This window comes from Misgurnus anguillicaudatus, chromosome 18 (assembly GCF_027580225.2).
Source record: "Misgurnus anguillicaudatus chromosome 18, ASM2758022v2, whole genome shotgun sequence".
NCBI lineage: Eukaryota > Metazoa > Chordata > Actinopteri > Cypriniformes > Cobitidae > Misgurnus > Misgurnus anguillicaudatus.
This window is the reverse complement of record NC_073354.2, coordinates 32,463,711-32,481,041: the sequence shown is the minus strand read 5'-3', so window position 1 is coordinate 32,481,041 and position 17,331 is coordinate 32,463,711. Positions and strand designations below refer to the sequence as shown.

At 37.0% G+C, this 17,331-nt stretch overlaps 1 protein-coding gene across 2 annotated transcripts; it reads right to left on the bottom strand.

Moving 5' to 3' along the window:
• Positions 1-444: 444 nt before the first annotated feature.
• Positions 445-16,516, bottom strand: slc22a2 (solute carrier family 22 member 2). 2 transcript variants are annotated; one of them, XM_055185477.2, is made up of 11 exons: positions 15,987-16,512; positions 15,782-15,885; positions 13,890-14,044; positions 13,296-13,464; positions 12,477-12,591; positions 12,293-12,396; positions 11,991-12,205; positions 7,353-7,461; positions 4,090-4,202; positions 1,673-1,772; positions 445-1,598 (listed from the first exon to the last, which is right to left on the bottom strand). In XM_055185477.2, the coding sequence occupies exons 1-11, from the start codon at positions 16,401-16,403 to the stop codon at positions 1,511-1,513; spliced, it is 1,689 nt and encodes a 562-aa protein (XP_055041452.2). In that variant the 5' UTR covers positions 16,404-16,512; the 3' UTR covers positions 445-1,510. The 2 variants fall into 2 exon arrangements, with proteins under 2 accessions (XP_055041452.2, XP_073712436.1); XM_073856335.1 differs by lacking the exons at positions 445-1,598; positions 1,673-1,772; positions 4,090-4,202 and adding an exon at positions 4,248-4,398 and having other exon boundaries at positions 15,987-16,516.
• Between the last annotated feature and the right edge of the window lie 815 nt (positions 16,517-17,331).

The following is a 17,331-nucleotide window of genomic DNA, read 5'->3' as shown; positions in this document are numbered from 1 at the left end:
AAATACCAAGGCATATTAAAGTATTTTTTACAGTGTATGGCTGTGGGAAGTAGAGGTGCGGAGGATTGCTGCAGCACCCCCTTTCGACAGCATTTGGGAATTTAAGTTGATATGACATTGACGATAAAGTTTTACCTTTATTACTTTTTTTAAACAATATGTTAATTTTTTTAGGTTTTCTAATGTGTTTTGTGACTTGAAAAAAATATTTCAAAAGTCAATCTGACATGGCTAAGCTAAAATAAAAAATATTTACTAACTATGGAGAATCATAAAAGATTTCTTTAAAAAAACAAATAAAGAGTTTGGTTCCAAAACACGTTAACGGCATTTTTTTTTAAAAGTTACCGCCAAAATCAGTATTGTATCTGGTCGGTATAAAAAGTAAATTCTTAATTTTACGCAAAACCCAAGATCCGCCGTGTTATTCTGTCTTCTTTTCTCCCTTTTTTCCCAAAATGCAATAAACGCCAGTCCTTCTTCTCTGCAGAATGCAATAAATACGCTCAACCAATCACAGCGCACCATGCCACGCATTGTAAACAAAAATGGCGGCGCGTTGAGTACACGGAATCCTGTTTTTTTCTCATCTACTTTGTACTTCGACAACAAACAAAATAATACTTTAATGGCATTAAACCTGTAGTGGGGAAGAAACGTAACTCATCAAAATGTAATAATTTACGCGAAAGGCACTCGGGCGAAGGAAAAAATGCCGGCTGTTGCTTGTTCTCACATGACAGCATCAAGCTTCTGTCATGCTAACACATTGACCCCAGGGGATCTTATGAAAAACTTTTTATTATTTTCCACGAAAGTCAATAAAAATCGAGCAGGACCAAAACATTTTACAGCTGATTTGATTGATTAAAAACATAAACATTAATGGCATTAGTGTATACCACTAGTCAACTAAATGAATATAACATGGCAAAGATGAATGCACATTTATATATTGATTCAATAGATTTATTGCATTTTGCGTAAAAAAAGTTTTTATAAAAAATTTGAAAATCAAAATATGGATTTGAATTTTTAATATTATTATAACCTAAAGATGCTATGTGAAAGTTTGTAACAGAAAATAGTGGTTTTGATCTTGTCACTTATATAGAATAGGTATAGAAAACACATTTTTACCGAAATTAGTCAAAATGGATTTATTGTGTTTTGGAACCAAACTCTTCAAATATAAAAACGTGTTTTGTTGTTTAAAGACCCCCCCCCTAAAAAGTATTTTGTTTTATGTCCCTCTGTCTCACAACATCAAGCCCCGCCCCCAGCACACCCCTTATAAAATACGTTCCCAAGAATATGTTTGTATCACTCCTCTTGTCTGCATTCATGATGATCCAGTCCACAGTACGTGAACATTGGGGAATGAGAGGAGTGAAGAGCAGCTTTTTGGAAAATCAGAGCATCTGTGACTCTGGTGATATTGCTTAAATTTCCTTTCATATTTTGAATAAATCACTAAATAATGCAGTTACAGAGGTTGCTGTGTTCTCTCTCAGACGGTTGTATCATCTTTGTTAGATGACACATCAGACGACAGCAGATTCTCAATCTGTTGACTCTTCAGGTGGTTTTCTTTGTTGCTGTATAAATAAAGAAAAAAATTATTCAGTGTGACAAAGTAACTATGATGAATATGGAGGACGAATAACTTTACCTGTTTGGACATTCAATATCACCAATGGTTTCTGGAAGAGGTACACCTTTGGTTTCGGGTAACAGTAGAACAAGTCCACCAGCCACAAACGCAAGAGCACCTGTGAGAGTAAAAGTTCAATTTCACCAACTTCACATCGAGATATTAAAGATCAATGAATGATCAATGTATGATGTAAAAGTCACAATGAAACGGAAGCAGCAATTATCCTATTTTCCCCGTGGCGATGTATATCCGAGTGAAACGGCTTCTGAAATGAAATAAGGTAGGGCGGGACTTCCATTGAGAACTGATTTGAGTTTGAATTGTTTGCAGTCGGATCATGTTGCTATTTGGTAATTGCTGCAATCTTTTCCCTGGTCCAACCCAGGTATCATAGCAATTGTAATAAATACCACATTATTCCTAAAAGTTACCTAAAAATAAATAAATAAATATTTATTGTGACTTTAAGATTTGTCTTTTCATATCGAGGACGATCAAGAAACGCATACGCAACTATACAAACATTCAGTGATGCTCAAGAAAATTCATGAAAAGTCAGGTAAGTGTAATGGGGCATATACACCAAGCACACACTCGACATGCGTGAGAAGATTACATCCAAATTCAATGAAAAGATGCGAATAGACGCAAACTCGCGTGGGGCGCGTTTGCAGCGAAAACATATGCTATTCGCCTCAAACGCGTCTTCGCGCAAGCTTAAAATATTAAACTCAAGCAAAAAATTTGCATGACACAAAGTAGTAGAGGTGCGGAGGATTGCTGCAGCACCCCCTTTCGACAGCATTTGGGAATTTAAGTTAATATGACATTGACTATAAAGTTTTATCTTTATACCTTTTTTTTAAACAATATGTTAATTTTTTTAGGTTGTCAAATGTGTTTTGTGACTTGAAAAAAAAATATTTCAAAAGTCAATCTGACGTGGCTAAGCTAAAATAAAAAATATTTACTAACTATGGAGAATCATAAAAGATTTCTTTAAAAAAACAAATAAAGAGTTTGGTTCCAAAACACGCTAACGGCATTTTAAAAAAAAGTTACCGCCAAAATCAGTATTGTATCTGGTCGGTATTAAAAAGTAAATGAAAAGATGTGAATAGACGCAAACTCGCGTGGGGCGATGCAAATTGGGTGGCGCGTTTGCAGCAAAAACACATGCTATTTGCCTCAAACGCGTCTTCGCGCAAGTTGAAAATATTAAACTCAAGCAAAAAATTAACATGACACAAAGTAGGGCTGTAACGGTTAACCGTGCAAATGCGTGTAATCTCAATGAATGAATTTGAATCAATTACAGTGAAATCCCGGCACATCCCAAAGCCAGGGGGCGCTCTCGTGCAGAAACTCCCTTTGTGCCACAGAAGAAGTAGCATGACAAACGCTATTCCAGGAAATGTCTACCAGAATATTTATATCGCTGTTCTTTTGTTTCAGGTCTTTTCACGATAATACAAATATTTTGAATGATTTTGTTTAACGAGTGTGGCTTTTTTAAATGCACATTATAAACGACTCCGACTCATAATGATTTAAGATTGATAAGGACTTACTACTGATCACAAGCTGTGCATGAAACACAGAATCGCATTTCAGACAGGTATTTTTAATGGGACACGCGATTAATCGTTACAGCCCTTATCACAAAGTTAAATCCCGCAAGGAATCTAGTAACACGATGCCAAGCATTTGGTGTGTACGTAGCATTGTAAATTGTTAGTATTTTGTCTTCTAGAAAACATTTATAGCTTCTGAAAAACATTACTAAATGAAAAAATACAATATTAAAATAAAATAATGCCAATTTACACTAGTTACCCTGTCCAAAAGTTTACATATTGACTTTCTGATCATCATTGACAGTTTGTAGCCTCAAAATGCTGACCACCATTTAATGGCATTACAAAGCTGGGAAGAACCAGAATATTATTAAACATCCAAGTATCTGCTTTTAAATGAGACCAAACGTATTTTTTTAGGGCAAAGGCTTCATAAACTGTATCTATTTTAGTTTGGGTATAACGTTTTTGAGTTTTTTCAAATGGGAGGTGAAAGGCCAAAGAGGTTAAATTGAACTCTGATTGTGTTTAGCAAAACATTATGGATAGCGTTAAGGTTATTATTGTCTTTTAGAGTTCCAATTCCTTCAACATAAATGTCACTGCTTCACATGGCTCGGGGTGACTTGCACAATTCGTTGCTGAACTTAAATCCGCATGCGTTCCTGGAAAAACATTCCTGTTGACCAATCACTGCCTTCTGATTACATTGGCAGATTTAGGGTAAGGGTTAGGGCTGTCGATATGAGTGTTGTTTTAGAAAGAATAGTGATCAATGTTTTACAATACTACAATATATTTGGTGATCCAACATGAACGTCGCAGATACAAACAGACAAAAACACTTGTTGGTACCAAAAATGATGAGAGGTAATTCTATCCAGATGACAGCAAGCCGATAGAGTAGGAATGGAGCTACAATCCCTCCAATGTCACATAATGTGGAACAGGCTGATACACCCAGATTTCTACAAGGAGAGACATGATACAGTATTACTGACTCATCATTTACATATGAAAGTCTATCATTAATACCCAGTGTTTGTTAAAGGGCTAGATGGGATACAGCTACAGCCAAAATCTTGGGAATTCTTCGGTTTAGGGTTCGGGGGTAGGATTGGGAGAGGGGAACGAGGTGTTGTTTTCATCATCCAGAGACATACACTGCAAAAAATGATTTTCAAGATAAAAAAATTCTTAGTATTAAGATGTTAAGTTAAGTTAAATTAAGATGCTTTTTCTTGATGAGCAAAATGTAGTTTTTAGACCAAAAATATCAAATTTAAGTTATTTTGTGCATAAAACAAGCAAAAAAAAATCTGCCAGTGGGGTAAGCACATTTTTCTTGAATTTATTGTTTAAGAAAAATATTCAAGAATTTTTGCTTACCCCATTGGCAGATTTTTTTGCTTGTTTTATGGACAAAATCACTTAAATGTAATATTTTGTGTTTAAAAACTAGACTTATTTTCTCGGGTCGTTTTGCTCATCAAGAAAAAGCATCTTTATTTAAGAATTTTTAGATATTTTTACTGAAAACAAGACAAAAATACAAAGAATTCTTTTTCTTGAAAATCATTTTTTGCAGTGTATGGAATTCACTAATCATGTTCACAGATTAATATTTTATTTCCTGAACGGTCAATGGCATTATTTAAGCCATCATATTGAATTAAGCACAACAGCTGCATGTTAGATGCTGTATACACTGCAAAAATAGATTTTCAAGAAAAATAATTCTTTGTATTTTTGTCTTGTTTTCAGTAAAAATATCTAAAAATTCTTAAATTAAGATGCTTTTTCTTGATGAGCAAAACGACCCAAGAAAATAAATCTAGTTTTTAGACCAAAAATATCAAATTTAAGTGATTTTATGCATAAAACAGACAAAAAATCTGCCTATGGGGTAAGCAAAAAAATCTTGTACATTTTTATTAAAGGTGACATAGAATGATTGAACGGGGTATTTATCCTTGTTCTGTGATGTGACATGTAGACAAAAAATTTTTGGTTTGGGTCTGTAATGCCCTAGAACAGTGGTCTCAAACTCCCGGCCCGCGGGCCATTTGCGGCCCACCCTCCCCCTATCTGCGGCCCGCGTCACCTTTCAAAAATATAATATAATCTGGCCTGCAGAAAGATTTTTATTCACTTTGTTTTATATTCGTTTGATTTTTGATTTAAACGTTCAAGTGTTCGTTTACATGTCGCGTCTAACAACGCGTTAACGAGTCAAAGCATTACTTTCCAAAGTGCTCGAGAGCGGAAGTTGCGCTCCGTGGCGTGGGTCGCATCACCCGTTGCTACGCAGGCATGAACCGAGCGCTCCGTGATGTCGAGGATAACGGAATGCGTGATCGGATTTTAATTCCTCAACTGAACCTCGCGTCAATCATATCATTGTAACCATGCAATCAGTTAATCTGGTTGGGACTTTGTAGTGTTTGTCCAGAGAAGATTTGTTACTCCCGGGTGTATATCAGCTGTTACTCAGAAAAGATTGAGCTGCGGTGGGATTCACATCAACAAGTAACAGCTTCTAATGGAGACACCGCATGGAGGCAGAGCCGTACGTAATGCAACACATTTTAAACTACAGATAAGAAAAGAGCCATCGAGTGCCCAGGTTAAGAAAAGATAAAAGATGTACAGAAGATAAAAGTATGTATACTGCTATATATAATGATGTATAATATATTATTATGTAGCTTACTATTCAATTACACACAGAGCAGTATTATTATTTTTTTTGTCCAACTAGCTTATGTAACATTGACTACCCATTCAAAAGTTATGGGATCACTTTCACTTATTAATAATTTCCCACATATAATAGAAAATTAATTAAAACTGAAATAACAAAGAACATAATGTCAATACTATGACTGAAAAGAATCCAAAATAAATCAAAACAGAAACACTTACTGGTGGTAATTTTTTATAATAGTTTATAAATGTATACAGGAATTAAATTTGTTAGTTTAGTGCAAGGTTATAATAGGTCTTAGTTAAGATAAGGTTACGAAAAGATTTACTTAGGCTACTTTTTAAAATTATGTATATTAAAAAGATTAAACCACTGCTTGTATATTTTCAAGTATTATTATACATTAAATAATAGAAAGTAAACATGACATTTACAGAAATATTGTACTTTTTTGAACGTTAAAATAGCTCTGTGGCCCCCGATGAAATGTCTGTCTTAGAAATTGCCCCAAGCCAGTTTGAGTTTGAGACCCCTGCCCTAGAAGCTTCCTAAAAACCTCTCTCAGAAAGCTCTATTAGGGTGGGGGATTTTAAACAAGTGGTTTTGCACCTATTTGGCTTCCCCTACTGGCTTAACTTGCAATCTCATTACTGATTGGCTGACTTTTCTGCCACTCAAAAAATGTAGCCAATTATTTTAAAGTGGAGGGGCAGTGAGATGCCTGTGATGTCATAAGCATCAGTTTTTCAGATTGGGCCATTTTCTGTCTGACATTTCTAAAAGAGGAATTTCTATGAGACTGAGATGTTTAGAATGTCTAGCACTTTTTGTATGTTCGTGAATGCGGGTAGACTACCATTATTCAACAAAGACAAGGTAAAAATGGTTTTTCATTCTCTGTCCCCTTTAAACACTAAATTCAAGAAAAAAATCAAGAAGAATTTGCTTACCCCATTGGCAGATGTTATATGCTTGTTTTATGCACAAAATCACTTAAATTGGATATTTTTGGTCTAAAGACTGGACTTATTTTCTTGAGTCGTTTTGCTTATCAAGAAAAAGCATCTTGATTTAAGAATTTTTATATATTTTTACTGAAAACAAGACAGAAATACTAAAAAAAGTTTTCTTGAAAATCATTTTTTGCAGTGTAACCACCACTTCCGCATTTGTCCAAACGCGTTGCCGTAGTTTCTACTTAAAAGCGGAAATCGAGGATAGCACAGCTATTACTTCATTGATAGGTGACAATGACAAGGAACGAGCCATTATTTAAAATAGGCATGAAAAAAACTGCATGAAATATATAACATTGTGCAAGCCGTTTTTGGACATTCGTACACATTGTGGCTTTAATGTATTAAAAATACACAATGAAGGTTAAACAGGGTCACTTTCTAGTATAACTCACCTGATAACAGTGGGATACAGTTCAGTGTTCACAAATACTACCATTTCAAAAGCCATTGTGATACCCAGACGGCCGATACAAGCAACAGTGGTTTTTAACCAGAACATACCTGTAAAAGTTCAAAGCAAATATACATATATTGCCAAAATGTACATGTTATAAACTATTTACAGTCATAGCCTATAAATGGTAAATGGTAAAAGGACTGCATTTATATAGCGCTTTTAACAGACCTATGGCCATCCAAAGCGCTTTACAATTAGCCTCACATTCACCCATTCACACACTCATTCATACACCGATGGCGGTGTCAGCCATGCAAGGCGCCAGCCAGCTCATCGGGAGCAGCTGGGGTTAGGTGTCTTGCTCAAGGACACCTCGACACTTGGTCCGGTGGAGCCGGGGATTGAACCACCAACCTTCCGGTTTGTAGACAACCTACATGAACCACTGAGCCACTGCCGCCCCATATACCAACCATGCAGCATTAAACAGTTTACCAGCTATTGTCTGCATTATTTTATTCATCTGGGTTGGATTCCAGTTTGTATCTGTGACCCTGTCTTTGAAAACCAGGCTAAGGGCCAATCCCATTTCTCTGTCTTACCCCTTCCCCTTACCCCTACCCCTTAGTTTTGCACGTTCACGTGAGAGTAAGGGCTATCCCAATTCTCGTTTTGATCAAGGGGTAGGGCTAAGGGCAAGTGGTAGATACCCCTTAAAACCAAGAATTTCCGCGAGCTTACTTGAAACTAAGGGGTACCCAGAATACACTGCGCAACCGGCAAAAATGGCGTCCAGAGCGTCCCATAAATGTAAGTATTTTCGGCTTAATAATTAATTAAAAAATTACTAACGTCTTGTTTTGTGCTCTACACAGTCCTGTTCATATATATTTGAATTATGTTCTTAATTTAAATGTTTAAAAATTTCGCTAGTTTGCTACGCTAACGTTACATTGCTGATTTGCACAACATTCCTGTATTTGCTGATTTGCACAACATTCCCGTATTTCTCTAACTAGCCATGAATGGACTGCATGCTTGTCTACAGTTTTAACTAAATTCCATTGACGTTAGCAGCGCATTTCGTTTGATATCAGTGCATAACACTACTTGCTTTGGAGACATCGGTACGTGCTTTACGTATACCGTCCTGTATCACACAGGGACGCCAGAAGAAACTCGGCGGCTGATTCACTTTCGCTTACACTTGCACTCGGCATCTTGGAAGTTTGTGATCAACATTTGTCGCGTCTGGTGATGTTGCAGCCAGCAAACGACGATGTATGATGACGTAACCGTAACCAAGCGGTGTCTCATTTCATAGGGGTATGTTTTCACCCCTAGCGCTTAACACTTGGTTTTGAGGGACAAGGGCTAGGGGTAAGACGAAGTGGTAGGGGAAGGGGTAAGACAGAGAAATAGGATTGGCCCTAAATCTCAATCTAATTTTGAAATTAGGAAGCATCAAAGTTTGATTTTAGCATTGACTTCACATTGATTTCAATCAGTCAATATTAAAGGTCCCATTCTTTATGTGTTTTTGAAGCTTTGATTGTGTTTACAGTGCGCAATGTAACATGTTTTCATGTTTCACGTGTAAAAAACGCTGTATTTTTCACAAAATTTACTTAGCGTAGCTTGCAGTTAGTTTAGCTGTCGACTGACGTATTCCTGTGGGCGGGGTTTAGTCAAAAAACTGTTTAACTGACGTCATTAAAGCAGGAAGTAGAGGGCTGTAGTCCAAACTGGCTGTTCGCTGTAAGCTTTAAAAGGCGAATTCTGTTAAAGAAAATATATCGCCTGACAGTCAACTTTGAGCTTTATCATTTTACAGATATTATTTATGCTATTATAGCAACATTACACATTAACTAGGGTTTAAAAAATGGGATCAGGAAGTACGTGACCTTTAAAGATACCAAGGTTATATTTTCACTGAAGGTTCTTTTACGTAAGATAATAAAATCACAAAAACTGGCTTTAGATGGATTTCCACAGGCAGGGTCACATATTTGCCAACTACAGCTTAACCCCTGCCAGCTTCCTTGCAGTCACATGTGTTAAATTTCAAAGGTAACTAATCTTTATCTTATAGCTTAAACATTGACTCGCTAACATATTAAACAATTACATCTTTAAATTTAGTCAATGAAACCCTGACTTACACAACACACATAATCGAACCAGATAACCCCAAGCTAAGCTCTTTCCAGGGTTTTCCCTTCACTACCTAAACATCTAGAGAAGTTTACCCTTGCCACAGTCAACTTTACACTGCAAAAAATGACTTTCTGTATTTTTATCTTGTTTTCAGTACAAATATCTAAAAATTCTTATCAACCATTAATTTTCTTGATGAGCAAAATCACCAAAGAAAGTAAAGTCTAGTTTTTAGACAAAATACATAACATTTAAAGGACAAGTTCGGTATTTTACACTTAAAGCCCTGTTTTCAGATTGTTTATGATGAAATAGAACGATTTTGACTGAAATTTGGACATATGACGCTGGCCCGAGAATTTTCAGTTTTTGTTGTATCACCCCACCAACTCTACAATGGCTGCATAGGTGCACCGAAACAATCCCTCCCAAAATGCATTAAACTTTTGTTTACAAAGACGTGAAACTCATTGAGTGGTCAGGGGTGTTCACTGATATGCTCACACAAACATCGCTGCAAAAGATGCTTTCCAACAGCTGTTTTAGCATTCGTTGTAAACTTGTGGACCTATTTTTCCAAGTGCCTCACACACGTATATTCTTCTGCTGAGAGCTTGAATAATAGACACTCCAACCCAATTGGTGGCGATAATCCGCCTTTGCCAATTGCAAGAATACAAACAGAGTTCCCGGCGGCGGAGTAATACTGTACCTCACAGCACATCTAATAAGTGTCAATGGAATTGGACAAAAACTACGATAAAACGATGTTTGTGTGAGCATATCAGTGATCACCCCTGATCACTCTGTGAGTTTCACATCTTTGTAGACGAAAGTTTAATGCATTTTAGTAAGGATTGTTCCAGTGCCCCTATGCAGCCATTATAGAGGTGGGAGGTGATACAACAAACACCCGAAAATTCTCGGGCAGCATCACATGTCGAAATTTCAGTCAAAACCGTTCTATTTCATCATGAACAATCTGAAAACAGAGCTTTAAGTGTAAAATACCGAACTTGTTCTTTAAGAAACTACCTAGCTTTATGGGTTAACATTAGATTAAACTGTCATTGGTTGGTAGTGGTTGGTTTTGAAATTGGGTGTCATGAGGCCATTAAGTAGTAATACTCTGTGTCAAGTAGTTTTATAACGGCGTCATAAATATTTTTCTTGACCCTTAAGTACAGTGGTACAAATTAAAATTGTCAATAAAATGTCATTAAGTGTTAATACTCTGTCAAGCAGTTTAATAACAGCGTCGTAAATATTTTTCTTGACCTCAACTACAGTGGTATAAATTTAAATTGTCAGTAAAATGTCATTAAGTGTTAATAGTCTGTCAAGCAGTTTAATAACAGCGTCGTAAATATTTTTCTTGACCTCAACTACAGTGGTACAAATTTAAATTGTCAGTAAAATGTCATTAAGTGTTAATAGTCTGTCAAGCAGTTTAATAACAGCGTCGTAAATATTTTTCTTGACCTCAACTACAGTGGTACAAATTTAAATTGTCAGTAAAATGTCATTAAGTGTTAATAGTCTGTCAAGCAGTTTAATAACAGCGTCGTAAATATTTTTCTTGACCTCAACTACAGTGGTACAAATTTAAATTGTCAGTAAAATGTCATTAAGTGTTAATAGTCTGTCAAGCAGTTTAATAACAGCGTCGTAAATATTTTTTTTTTAGTTTCCTCCATGTGTTAAGAGAAATTTGCTTTGCTTTTGCTTATTCATTTAGCTGACGCTTTTATCCAAAGCGACTTACAATTGCTATATATGTCAGAGGTCGCACGCCTCTGGAGCAACTAGGGGGGTTAAGTGTCTTGCTCAGGGACACAATGGTGTGATAAAAATAAAAGTTAATCATCCAATAATAATAATACCACTAATTAAAATTTATAAAATTATATTTTATAGCATTTGGAGACAGATTCACCTAAAATTAAATGGAAACAACAACAGCGCAATGGTGGGTTAAGCCAAACACCATGCAGAGTTTGGTTTATTTTGCTGCAAAAACATTTCATTTCTTTACATTTCTTTGTTAGTTTTTCTTCCATGTCCGAAAATTTCAGAACCCTCTGTTTGAGGAAGAACAAGTTCTGTGGTGGCGCAAAATTTATGTTGCCTGAAAGATTTATGACAAGTTATGTTGTCTTGGTAATGTTATGATATTGGTTTATGTCAAGATGTCATAAAGTCATCTTTGCATTAAAAATTACATAATTGAACAAATGACACTTAACAGTCCTTTGTCAGTCTTATGAACACTCCTTTAAGTAAAGTTGTTACCGAATTTTTATATATTTCTACTAAAAAATATTAAGTAAAAAAGTTATTTTTTGCAGTGTATATTGGCTCATCAATATATTATACAAGCATAATTTGTCTATAGGGCTGCTTTAAATTATCTATTGTTAAAAGCGAATACAAATAAAATATCTTGACATCATGCATTTAAGTGCAGACTTACTGTCCGGAATGAATGCTGTGATTAAACAGGCAGCCCCGGACACGATATTTGCGGCTGCGAATGGAAGCCGTCTGCCGATCCGCTCAATAGTAAGGAGGATGAGGAACGCTGCTGGGAATTCCACAATTCCAGATATGAGGAAGTCCAAATAGACATTTCCACCAGCGATTCCCAGTCTCATAACGAGACCCTGGTAAACCACAGCACTGGTAAACCTTAAAAAAAATATACGATGGAGGTTATGGATTTTTTTAAATATATTACTTCATATAAAATCTGTTTGGTTTTAGTATCAAACTTACCAGTTGAAACTCAAAATAAAAGTGTACTTTCTCAACTTGGGAGTTTTGATCAAGTCCATGAAGGAAGCGGATGAGGAAGAGTCTGTGCTGTCATCTTCCAATGACTGATAGATAAATTAAGGTGTTAAAGTGAATTACACATATTAGTTATGTTGACTAGAAACAGCATGAATGTATGATGTACCTCAATATTCTTGGTCAGTGTCTTCCTGTTCTCTTTGGCTATTTTTTGTGTGATCTCCAAAGCTTTGGCTTTGTTGTTTTGGGAGATAAGCCATCTTGGTGATTCAGGGACAAACCTTATAAGCAATTTAAGTTTAATGTTTGTTATTTCCATGACACTAACACTACAGAATTACAGAAGCTTAACTTGTTTTTTAAGTTTTCCATTGATATGTGGTTTGCAGGGTTCCCACACTTTAGTTAACTTCAAATTCAAGGACCTTTCAAGGACTTTCCAGGTCCAATACCCTCAAATTCAAGGACTAAATGTGGGGACACATTTCAAGTGAGAGCAAGGTTACATCGTGTTACCTCTTAAGATACATTGTTACAGTTCCCTTTCAAGGGAACTCGCGCTGCGTCACTGCGGTGACACTTTGGGGACACCTCCAGGGGTAAGTGCTTCTGAATGTGTATATCAAATTCAACCAATGGTGAGGCTTAATGACAAAGACAGGGTGACGCGGGAGCCAGGAAGTATATCGCTATCTGAAATATTGCCAAAGACGGCATTACAGGGACGCAGGAAGTATGGCAAGGGAGACGCAGCGTCTCGTTCCCTTCTCAGGAAACAACAGTTACATACGTAACCCGAGACGTTTTCATGTAATGTAATGTATCGTTTCAATCTAATATACATTGTATGGTTTTGTGGTCCAGGGTCACAAATGTAAAATGTAATGTAATGTAAATGTCTTTGACTAACAATTTTGGGATACTAGCATAGGTACATGAAAATCTATATATGTTGTACATAACTGTACTCATGCACAAGTCTCACCAGTAATATGATAAGAAGCAGATGTAAGGTACGGTGAAGACCACCTGTAACCAGCGCCAGTTTGGGATGATGTAAGCAAGTAAAGCAAGTACCAGAAGACCGAGGCTGAAGAACATCTGATAGGTCACACCCACTGTTCTCCTGTATCCAACTCCAACCAGCTCTGTGACTACAGTAAAGAAAACAAGAGTGTGATAATGAAATGCATTTGATCCCAAAACAGCAAAAATACCAAACATACATATAAGTGGTACATACATTATTATGACCTAACAGTAACACATGGGTAAAATATGGCCAACCCAACTGTTGGGCTATAAATAACCCTATTCTGGGTTGTTGGGTTGAAACATCCCAGGAGTTTATAAAGAGTACTGTGACAGCTACCCCAGTGACAGCTTGGGACCATTTTTTGACAGGCCACAAACTTGGTCACATATTAGTCAATAATGATCAAACAAGATCTTTATAATATAACTTGTGTTTCAGGTAACGAATAAGCCTGAAATTCCTAATAGGATTAAGAAACACCATTAAATAGCACACAGAGAAGCGGACATCTTTTAAAATGAGTGAATGATTTAAAAACGTTACGTAGCACATATCCAACCATCCAGCCACCCTTCACTCCAAAGCCATATAAAGCTCTGAACACAAGCAGGGAGATGTAATTGGGGGACGTGGCAACCAGAATTCCTGTTACTGCAATGACGAAGTTGGTCAGCATGAAACTCTTCATTCTACCGATTCTATAAAAAGAAGCACAAATGTCAATTAGGCATAAACTATTTGAAATTTATTACATACGTGCCAATATTTATAAACAAAGCGAACATTATTTACTGATGTATTTTAAAGAAACATTTATTCCCCTTTTGAACAAACTGTACCTGCTTATTAAAAGTATAACAGTTTAGTTTTGTTGAGTCAAATAGGGACAAATCCCAACAGTTGGCTTGATTTCAACCCAAAATCTTGGTTGTTTCAACACATAGTTTGGTAACAACAATCCATCATAAGGTTGTTTATAACACAACTATTGAATTTGTCCATAATTGACCCAATTCTGGATTGAGAAAACCAAGACCCTTCTAATTATTGCGTTTGCCAAAACCCATGGTTGGGTAAAATTTGGACAAACCCAACTGTTAGGTTAATTTAGCCAAAAAAGTACATATATGATCCGACCATAGGTTATAACATCCCAGCAGAGGTTTATTAAAAAAATGATGTTTTAACCGATGGTTGGGTAACAACAATCCAGAATAGGTTATTTATAAACCCAACAATTGGGTTTGTCCATATTTGACCCAACTATGGGTTGAAACAGCAAAGCAAATACGGACAAACCACCCTAAAAATACTGGAATGTTTTTAAAACAGCTTTGGGCTGAAAAGGGCAACCCAATTGGTTTGTAATTTAACCTATGCTGGATTGGTTTAACCTAAAATTTTGAGTTGTTTTATCTATTGTTAAGTCAAATATAAACATTTTGGGGCAGTTTCCCAGACAGGGTTTAGATTAATCCAGGACTAGGCCTTAGTTATTTTAAAACATTTAAGTAGTTTTTACAAACATACCTTAGAATAAAATTACTTATGTGCATTTTAAGACAGAACAGTGGCACTGATATATGTTAAGATATGTAAGTGCAAGATTTTTTAAAATTGAGCCAGCTCAAAAATGCATTTTAGTCTGGAACTAGGATAAGCCCTGTCCGGGAAACCGTCCCATAATGGTCTAATTTCACCTAACGGGCTGGGTCCATCCATTTATGACCCAACAAACTGGGTTGTTGTAAGACATGGTTGGGTAAATACTGGACAGAACCAACCTGTGTGTTATAAATGAACCTATGCTGGGCCGTTTGATTCAACTCATGGTTGGGTAACAACAACACAACATATGCTTATCTACAACCCAATGGCCGGCCCCGTCCAAAATATAGCCAACCATAGGTTGAAACAACCTATTTTTTGTGTACAAAAAACTATTCTGGTAAACATAACCACTTGGACCTGTTCTAGTTTAAGCTAGGACTAGAACCTACTAGGACCCATCACCCAACATCAGTGTCCAACTGTACCAATGTGCTTGTGTCTTATCATAAAGGTAATATCAAATCCATAAAATATTAAAAAAGATTTTGCTACAACTTTGCAAGGATTTACTTCCATTCTGAGGCAGCAACATCAAGTGAAGTCAGTCACCGAGGTTGGTCGTAACACAGAAATGGTGATGGGGCTTGGCAAGTCTTGAATAGGGTTCAGATCAAGACACTTTCACACAAGACTTTTTATGCACCTCACTAATAATGCAATGCTGGAACAAATATAGGGTCCTACCTAACTGGTGCAATGAAATTGGTTTACAAAAAATAGCATAGTATGACATCCACATACATGTTACTGGAATAGCCCATCCCATAAATTGAAAGGGGGAGTCCACAATACATTGAAACCCTGCAAAAAAAATTCTGCCATACTTGTCAGCCAGGTATCCAATTGTAATGCTGCCCACCAAAAAACCAACATTGAGTGATGCCTGGAACATGTCAACATACCAGGCGTCTGCACACACTAGATCAAACTGTAACACACATCAGGCAGACATCTTACTCTATTCGTTATAATTGATTTTGACAAAATTATCACACTAAGAAAGCTCTTGTTTGTGATCCCAACACTTACCTCAGTGACAAAAGATTGTCTCCCTTCATAGTCGTACTTCCAACCATCCGTGCAGGGCTTCACAGGCGATGCAATATGTTGGGCCTGGTTGGTGTCACCTTCAGGATAGTCACAGGTAATATTGGTGGAGTTCCAGTCTATGTTGTATCTCTCACATTGACTGTATCCCACACCTACAGAGGTATTCACCAGGGGCACAGTGACCCTTCGTGCATCTTGAAGACTCCAACCGCAATGCTCGCTGATTTCACTGACACCCGGGTCACGGCACCAATGCTCGGGGGTGAAGCCCTGGAACACAATCCCCACGTAGGCGCAAGGAAAAGGCATGGAGACTAAACAGAAAAGGGCAACTATTCGAATTTGGCATCGACCAAACTGGCCGATTTCCTCTAAGATGTCATCGAAAGTGGTCATGATCACAGTCAAGTATTCGTGGTGGTAAAGGACCCAAAAGTGTCAGCAGGTTCGCACAGTATTAGGACAGAGTATATACCCACACTGGCTGATCAAAAGTCAAGAGAGGAGGTAGACCTTTGATCCATTCATGATGTGACTGACCAATGATGCGTCAAAACAACATAGGGGCCCACAGAGTTAAATTTTAATAGAAGTGGCATCAGTCGTCACAGAGTTATGAATTTGTCATTGTATTATTAACATTTCATTCATTGAGTTCTTATACAATATTATGTAATATTACAGTAGTAAACTATTGTTTAACTAGTTTAACCAAAACCTAAATATGTGTATTTGTAGACGTTGAAGTGGTGCAATAAGAAATTATTTTCCAAGCGTGTTTTGAAATACACTAGTCAATATTTGAAGTGGATCAAAACCTTTCATAAAAGTTTGGTCAATCCCCATTCTTGTCCTATGGCAACTTTGAACACTAGTTTGAAGGATCTTGGGTAAAAATGCCTTGCTAAGGTGCACAATGGTTATATGAGCTTAGCAAAATTTGAGGGTTTGATCCCATAACTCAAAAATCCTTGAAGACATTGCCCAGTCCCAAATATGGACACTCTCAGTCTTCCTACAAGTCCGCACTTTCGTGACATAGGCTCTCGTGACCATAAATTTTGTGTGCTTGCTTAGTCTACGAGTCTATAAGGGTGTCCCATCTGTCCTTTTTACGGTCCGAGGTGTGCTCATCAGCGCCCCTTTGCACCCTTGATGTGGTCTGCGGCGAAGCCCGCACTGCTGCAGGCTTCACGCTCTTTACCAACCTAGAGGTCCTTGCGAAAGAGCAATATGACGAATCAGACGACGGATGGGAGGAGTTCACACTGATGGGCAGCTTCTCTTCCTATTTCCGCCGTAACACTCGAGTCTGTCCCAAAAT

Bases quoted from the DNA above. Each gene is read 5' to 3' on its own strand.
- slc22a2 (XM_055185477.2), bottom strand. From the start codon at position 16,403: ATGACCACTTTCGATGACATCTTAGAGGAAATCGGCCAGTTTGGTCGA. The intron at 15,886-15,986 runs GTAAGTGTTGGG...TGTGTGTTACAG, and splicing joins GACAATCTTTTGTCACTGAG to TTTGATCTAGTGTGTGCAGA. The intron at 4,203-7,352 runs GTGAGTTATACT...CTCTCCTTGTAG, and splicing joins CTGTATCCCACTGTTATCAG to AAATCTGGGTGTATCAGCCT.